Source organism: Otolemur garnettii, unplaced genomic scaffold, assembly GCF_000181295.1.
Source record: "Otolemur garnettii isolate 467f Iridium unplaced genomic scaffold, OtoGar3 scaffold00221, whole genome shotgun sequence".
Lineage (NCBI taxonomy): Eukaryota > Metazoa > Chordata > Mammalia > Primates > Galagidae > Otolemur > Otolemur garnettii.
The window spans coordinates 337,494-345,333 of NW_003852616.1; the positions used below are offsets into that span (position 1 = coordinate 337,494).

Sequence of the window (7,840 nt, forward strand, 5' to 3'; positions counted from 1 at the left end):
GAATTTCTAATTCCAACTTTGCTTCTATTCTATTAATCTTATTTGCAATCCAAATTCTGAATTTAATTTCTGACATCTCAGCCATCTGTTTATAGATGGGATCTTCAGTTGCATCTGTCATATCCTTCCTTGGGGGGTTGATCTACTCTGGTTATTCACATTACCAGAGTTTTTCCGCTGATTCTGCCCCATGCTTATTTTACACAGTTTGGCTAGATTAACCAATAAGGAGAAGTTAGGTTGGGGGCTCCAGGAGTAGTGATTGACTAGCCCTTTGCCCAAAGGCTGGGACTGGTGTCTGTACCTTTTCCCCTAGAGCTTTGCCAAGGACCTGTACAGTGCTACAGCCTGAGAAACTGGGAGCCTGCTTGGTGTGGTGGGGCTAAGTGGCTCTGTCTTGTTTTCAGATGGTCTCTGTTCTACCCTAGTAAATCAGTTACTCTGAGTTGAAGTCTCAGCTGTGGAGAAATACCAGCAATTAAGTCACCCTTCCCCCCACAGATAAAAACTGGGAAAGGAAAATCAACCCTTCCCACAACCATACACCCAGGGTACCACTTTGGATAGTCCTCAGGTGACTGGCCCAGTTCAAGAGGTCCAAATCAATTGTCCCAGTCAGCACTGGTCTCAGGTGGGGGAGTTCAAAAGATCTTTGGCAACTAGGTAGCAGGGGTCTGCTGGCAGCTCAAGTATGACTCTCTCTGGTGCTCCGTGAGGTCAGAAGGACCAACCCAGCAAATAAATTACTCTGGAAATGTTGATGCCTCCTTCCCCACCTTGCACCACTGTCACACCCAGTCACTGGTAACCCCAGTGGGCTGTGAACAGGGCTGTGACCCAGTTCCCCACAATGAGCAGATGCTCCAGGGGTTTGCACCTGCCTGAGTCACAAGGAGATATATGTGTCCTGAGCCAGGCTGCTGCTCTCTGCCACTATCTGGCAGGGGGAAGTGAGGCCTGACAACCTCAGGTGCTTAATGGAGGCTGGGGCCATTCACTCAGTTCCAGCCCCAACCCTGATTGATGTTGCTGGCAGAATAGAACATCTTCGCAGAATTTGTTTCTGTCCCAGCTATATTCCCTTGCACATCAGATGCTACTTGAGGTGACAGAAACCATGACTCAGTTCCGGGCAGTGGCAAGCAGTTAGAGCTCACACTCAACTCTCAGTTCCAGCCTCTGCCTGCCCGTTCTTTGTCTCAGCTATAATCCCCCAAGGGCCAGGTGAATCTTAGCCTCAGTAAAGTAGTCCTCTGGCTCAGCCCCACCCTGGGAGTCTGCTGGCTCTGTGCATATTCTAGTCCCTGTGCTCTGCCCAGGCTGCTACCACTTCAGGCCTTCCTTTTACTCACGGGGCCTGTGCTTCCAATCTGTCAGCCAGTGACTCTCACCAGAGAAGATGCCCGGCTTCCTCTGGTTACCCAGAGAGACAGGGCAGGTCTGTCCAGAATAGCCCCAGGGGTATGAACCTTATTGTTCCCACTTCTATGGCCAGCCACTGCTCTGCACCTTGGGGCACCACCACTCCTGTATGGTTCCCTCTCAGCTGACTGTCCGCTCCTTACTCCCATGCTGCAGAATCAGCACAGATAAGCAACAGCCCTTTCCCTGTCCACACCTCTCAAGAAAATGCCCAAGAATCTGGACTCCATTGGGGACAGGCTTGCATGCCTCAGAGTGAGAGTGGAAGGGAGTGCTGGCAGTTCAGAATTGCAGGTAGAGAATATATAAAGTTTTATACAGTTTTATGCCTGGCAGGAGAGTGCCATGGCACCCTAGTAGGGGTCCAGTTTTTAGAAAGTCTCTGCTGTGGGATAGAATGGGAGGATGTTTGAACTCTGCTCACTTGTTTGTAATGGAGTTTACTGCGAGCCCTTCTCTTGGGGGAGGGGACTCCCATCCACTTGGTAATGGCTTTAGTACCCTTTGTTTGTATCCTTGGGGTTGCAGCTCCTCTCAGCAGGGTTGATGTGTGTTCTCCAACCTTCTCTCTTGGCTCAGCTCCAAACCATCAGCTTACTTGGTAAACTTCTGTCTTTTAACTCTCTTTCTGGATGGGAGCCTCTATGGAAAGCTGGCTGCAGTTTGTCATCTTGCCTCCGCCTCCTCTGCATTTAGTATATTGACGATCATTTCCTTACCACCCTTGAAGATCACTTCCTTGAGTACATACTCTGTCGACACCTATGAGATCATTTCCCCGAGCACGCAGCCCCTGCGTGTCTTTGCTTAGTAATCTTTCCACCTGTTATGTATCTTCTCAATAAAAGGACTCTCCAAGAAGTGCTCTGTGCTATCCTGCACCTATGGGTAGCCTACCTCTTGCAGTGTGTACTGTCAATCCATGTCTCACATGATCATTTATGCAGTCATGACAGACTGTGGTTAATAATATTGTATTGTATTCAGGATTTTTGGTAAAAGAGTCCATTTTGTGTACTCTTGGAATATACACAAAAAAGGTCACTATATAAAATAATGGATATGAAAAAAATAAATAATGGATATGTTAATATGAAAAACTAGCCAAGTGTGGCGCCATACACCTGTAGTCTCACCTACTTGGAAGGCTGATGCAAGAGGATTCCAAGTCCAAGAGTCTGAGGTTACTGTGGGCTACAATGACACCACAGGACTCTACCCAGGGTGAGACTCTGTCTCAAAAAAAAAAAAAAAGAAAGAAAAATTAAAGAGGGGCCTGACAGCAGATTTAAATTGACAGAGGAAAGAATCCATGAACTTGAAAATAGGTCAATTAAGATTAAACAGTCTAAACAACAGAAAGAAGAAAATGAACAAAGCCTCAGAGACCTGTGGGACACCATCAAGCTACTAATATACACATAATGTGAGTCCTAGAAGGAGAGGAGAGAGAGAATGGCAAAGAAAGAACATTTGAAGAAATAATGGCCCCAAACTCCCAAGTTTGATGAAAAACTTCATCAGATCTGCATATCCAAGAAACTCAGCAAACTCCATGTAGGATAAACTCAAAGAGATCAACTCCAAGGCTCACCATAATCTAACTGTCAAAAGACAAAGACAAATAATCTTGAAAGCAGCAAGAGAAGTCAGGCAACACCCCCTCCACACATGATTTCCCAGAAGCTCCCTCCTGGAAACAACCCAGACAGAATCTGAGGTAACAATCACTTGTGAGTCATCAACAGCACCATCCTGTTAGTGAAGTCAAAGATGGAAGATGGCCAAGGCTCTCAAACCTTTCAGGTGCTCTCTCTTTCCCTTCCAGTCTCTTATTCAGGGTCCCAGCATGGCCCCCTCCCTCCTGTGAGGCAGAATTGAGAGGGTCCACAGGGGTTATCACCAGCAGTGTTTGGGGCAAATCTGCACCGCATCACTGAGGATCTGACATGACAATCACTGCTGTCCTCTGACGGTCACAGGACTTGCCCAGTTGGGGAAATAGCTAAAAAGTAAGTAACTGTTGACCTTAGATCACATAGTATTTGTTCTAAGCATAAAGTAATATATAACATTTCTCTTAAAAATAAGTTCCTATTCTTAAAGTATAATTATGAAGACTAGGCATATTTCTTTAATTCATGTTTTATATCCACACAGATGCACAATTAGCTTTTTGTTTTATATCTACATATTTGATATGGCACTTATTTCATCTCTTTCTCAAAGATATTTTACTGGTAACTTAAGAAAGACTTGGAGATGAAATTTTTCCATTCAGACCAAGGAGACTATCATTCACTCAGCCAATATTTCCCAAACATTTGTCTTGTGCCAGACATTGTGCTAATTGTTGGACAGACAGATGAGGGATGAAGTGTTCCTAGCAGGACAGGAGGGGCATTAAGAGAGCCCCCATAGGAGGTAACTCCTTATCTGAATCTTGAAGAATTACCTGGGTGAACTGAAGTAAGGCTGGGCAAGGCTATCCAAGGAGAGGGACCAGCATGGCATGGAAGTGGGGAAGAACTTAGCATATTTGAGGGATTCCAGACAAAGAACCATAATAGGGCATAGACAATCAAAGATCCAAAATTCAGTTAAATTCAGTTCAACTCAACTAGCATTTTTATCAATTCCTTCCTATATGCACAGTTTTATATCAGATGCTAGGTTACAGAGATGGCAGGAGGATATATCTAGTGTCATTCCAATCAAGTGTGACAAATAACAGCGGGAATCCGTTGAGAGAGATATCAGGGCGGTGGCAAGGAACCTTATCTGGAGGGTCTGAGGAACTCTCAGAGGTGAGGGATGAAGAGGAACTCAAGCCCACTGAGGGAGGAAAGGTATTATCAGTAGAGGACACAGCACATGCTTCGGGTCCTGAGCACTGAATACAATTTGTTGTCACTGAACTTTAGAGTTGAGTGGAGAATGGTGGGACAGCAGGAGTTGGGTTGCACAGAGCCTTACTAGGGTGTTTGGCTTTTATATTTGGCAATGGGATCTTCAAGGTGTATAAACAAGGGTGAGATGACGGGACAGTGATTTAGAAATGCCCTTAGGAATGCAGTGTAGGAAGCAGATGGGAGGATGATGTGACTTCAAGAAATGTTAACTAGCACAGCTTGACAGCTGATGAAAGATGTGGTGAGAGAGAAGAAGAGGTCAAGAATGAGCCCTGGTTTCTGTTGTGTGTGACTGAGTAGCTGTCCACAGCATGGCTACCATCTCTGTGTACACCACACACCACACACACACACACACACACACACACACACACGCTCATGCCATCCGCCTGCCTTTCTTTCTTCCCTACTCCCTGTTCCCAAACTAGAAACTGAATGGCACAGGGAAATCCCCCAAATCTCCTCAAACCATGTTGCTTCACACTGTGGTGTCCAGTGAGGTCCATCGAGTGAGGACGGATGCCGGCAGGAAGCACAAAATGGAAACCACGGCTCTTACTATTCCACCTGCCCTGTCTGGCTGCACTGAGGCCTTCCCTGCACCCTGACACTTGGCCTGGCCCTGGCCCTTTTCTCATCCCTCAACTTAATTTTGTTGTTACTGGAATTTTTGTGACTAGTTCTGACATCTGACACCTCAGATATATGACAACATTTGGAGATGGTTCTCCCTCTTTCCTTCCTTCTCTGCTGCCTCTCTTTCTCTCCCTTTTCCTCTCCTCCTCCTCCTCTTTCTCTCTCTACCCCAACACTACTTTTTATTTCATTGTGTGACACACTGCATTCACTGGGGCACATGTAATATCCATGTGCAGCTTAACACATTTTTATAATGACACACATGGACCCACCACCCAGGCAAAGAAACAGAATACTGCCAGCTCCGCAGGACTCTCTCAAGAGCTCACCTAAGAGCTCTCAGTAGTCCCAGGCTGTCACTCCCACACAAGAAACTGCTATCCTGACTATACGACTCACTTCCTCGCTTTTCTTTTTTTGTGTTATCATCTAAGTATGTTTCCCTAGAGTTTAGTCTTGCTTCTTTTGGACCTTTATCCTTTGAAATCCCTTGATCCTGCTTCTTTCTCTCTGCACGGTGTTGATGAGACTCACCGTGCTGCTGCAGCTAGCTGTGCTGTCTGTCACATGGGGATCCCACCAGTCTTTATTCCATTCTGTTGACTGTCACCAGCTTGTTTTCAGTATCGACCTCTTATAAACAATACTCCCTGAACCTGCCTGTATGTGTATCCTAGTCACAATTCATAAGTTTCTTAAGGGTTTATATCTAGGTAAATAAGGTGCCATGATAATGTTCACTTTTACTCAATATTTTCTGAGAGTCCTCTTGTTCCATATCAGGGGTCCTCAAACTTTTTAAACAGGAGGCCAGTTCACTGTCCCTCAGACCGTTGGAGGGCCGGACTGCAGGCCCCGGGACGAGTTGGCTGCTAAGCAGAACAGGCAGCAGCGGCATAAACACCCGGTGGGCCAGATAAATGACCTAGGCAGGCCGCAGTTTGAGGATGCCTGTTCCATATCTTTGCCCACATTTGACATTGCCACTCACTTTTTTGTTTTAAACCTCTGTTCTGTTTCCCAGAAGGTCTTCCTCTTTCCAGAAGGCTTTCTTCTTTTCCCAGAAAGGTCTCTCTTCTTCCCCCAAACCCAAGACGTGGCCCTGGAGAGTACTAAAATAGACTCCCCTGGGCAAGTAGGTGTCACCCTCTGTCCCAGGAGGCTTATAGCACAGGATGGGCCCACATGAGGCCCCCTGCTGTGAGCATCCCTCCCCCACACCCCCTTCCAGGAGGATGTGGGCACTTTCCGAATAAGAAGGCCAAAACTTTGTTAATTCTGAATGATTTAACAGGCGTGAATCCTTTCTGGGCTGTGGCACTTTCAGTGACACACCTTTTACCATGTCACAGTTGTGTTCTCTGACACCCTGGTTTGGAACCACTATCCTTGTTGGCAGAGAATATTTACCCTAGCAGCCTCGAGTGTGAGTGTGCTAGGGACCACAACCACGAGGGCCACAACCACCTAGCATGCATCTCTACCAAAGTTTACCCCTAAAGAACACCACCACGAGGGCAAAGAAAGCAGTGGTCAAATTTCCCCAGATCACACACTATGGACCCAAGGGCTATCCCCTGGCATGTGATACTCATGATTATGTTCTCTTTGGTGCCTCCACAGGGTTTGACCAGCTGACCTGGACTTGGCCAGTGGCCCTGTCCTCCGTCTTGGCCGCCCCACCATTCTGGCTGACGAGGAAGATGCTTCCCTTCAAGGTGAGCAAATGGATGGGGCTCACCTGCTTCCGATCACTGGTGCTGTTCTCTCCCAGTACTCGCCAGAAGAAACTGATTCATAAGCTGCAGGAGGAAAAGGCTTTTCGGGAAGAGATGAGAATTTTCCGTGAGAAAATAGAAGACTTCAGGGAAGAGATGTGGAATTTCCGAGGCAAGATGCGTGCTTTCCGGGGCCAGATGTTGGGTTTTTGGGAAGAGGAGAGACCTTTCTGGGAAGAAGAGAAAGCCTTCTGGAAAGAGGAAAAGACCTTCTGGGAAATGGAAAAATATTTCCGGGAAGAAGAGAAAACTTTTTGGAAAAAGTACCGTACGTTCTGGAAGGAGGATAAGGCCTTCTGGAAAGAGGACAATGCCCTGTGGGAGAGAGACCGGAGCCTTCTTCAGGAGGACAAGGCCCTGTGGGAGGAAGAAAAGGCTCTGTGGGTAGAGGAAAGAGCCCTGCTGGAGGAGGAGAAGGCTCTGTGGGAGGATAAAAAGTCTCTCTGGGAAGAAGAGAACGCCCTCTGGGAGGAAGAGAAAGCCCTCTGGGTAGAAGGTGGTGGGCACATCCTGGGGGAACAAGTGCCTGAGGATGGGCCCTATGATGTCAATGGTGGGCAGCAATCACCAGGCCTCTCCCGGGGCAGGGCATAAGGAGCGCAGAGATGCAAGGCTGCATGGGGTCCAGACTGCACTGGGTTGGGATTCAAGTCCAGGGTGATCCTCACATGCTGGAGGAAAAAAATCACTTATTTGTCTCCTTGCTTTGAAAGATCTCATAAAACCCTGAGGAGAGGTTTGGAAAACCACCCTCTGAGGAAGGCCGGCTGTTTTTTCCAGGTGTTATGATTCTCCAAGGTCATATTCCCACCTCCAGGCTGTCCTGCTCGTCACAAAGCCCAGTCACAGGCAGGTCACAAGGACCCTGGCACTGTAGCTTTCTTCAAGAGAGTAAGAGTAGGGAGGAGAGGCTGAGAGGACACAGGGATAGAGGTGGCCTCAGCCACCTGGGGGTAATCTCGTCTTCACTCTGCAGTTGGGGAGGGCTGGAGTGGCTTGAAGCCTTCCAGAAAAGGCCACAGTGCGAGTAACAATTCATTTGTGCCTCTTCTTCCCCCAGCAGGTCATTCAGAACGGGGTGGGGGGGGG

At 47.4% G+C, this 7,840-nt stretch overlaps 1 protein-coding gene across 1 annotated transcript; it reads left to right on the forward strand.

Moving 5' to 3' along the window:
* Positions 1-3,202: 3,202 nt before the first annotated feature.
* On the forward strand, positions 3,203-7,345 carry CCDC70 (coiled-coil domain containing 70). Its single transcript, XM_023508079.1, has 2 exons — positions 3,203-3,230; positions 6,597-7,345. Exons 1-2 carry the CDS (start codon positions 3,203-3,205, stop codon positions 7,343-7,345), a joined length of 777 nt encoding a protein of 258 aa, XP_023363847.1.
* Positions 7,346-7,840: the final 495 nt, after the last annotated feature.

Excerpts from the sequence above, each read along its gene's own strand:
- CCDC70 (XM_023508079.1), top strand. The coding sequence starts at position 3,203 with ATGGCCAAGGCTCTCAAACCTTTCAGGT. Across the intron at positions 3,231-6,596 it reads GGCTCTCAAACCTTTCAGGT|GGTTTGACCAGCTGACCTGG; the intron begins GCTCTCTCTTTC and ends GTGCCTCCACAG.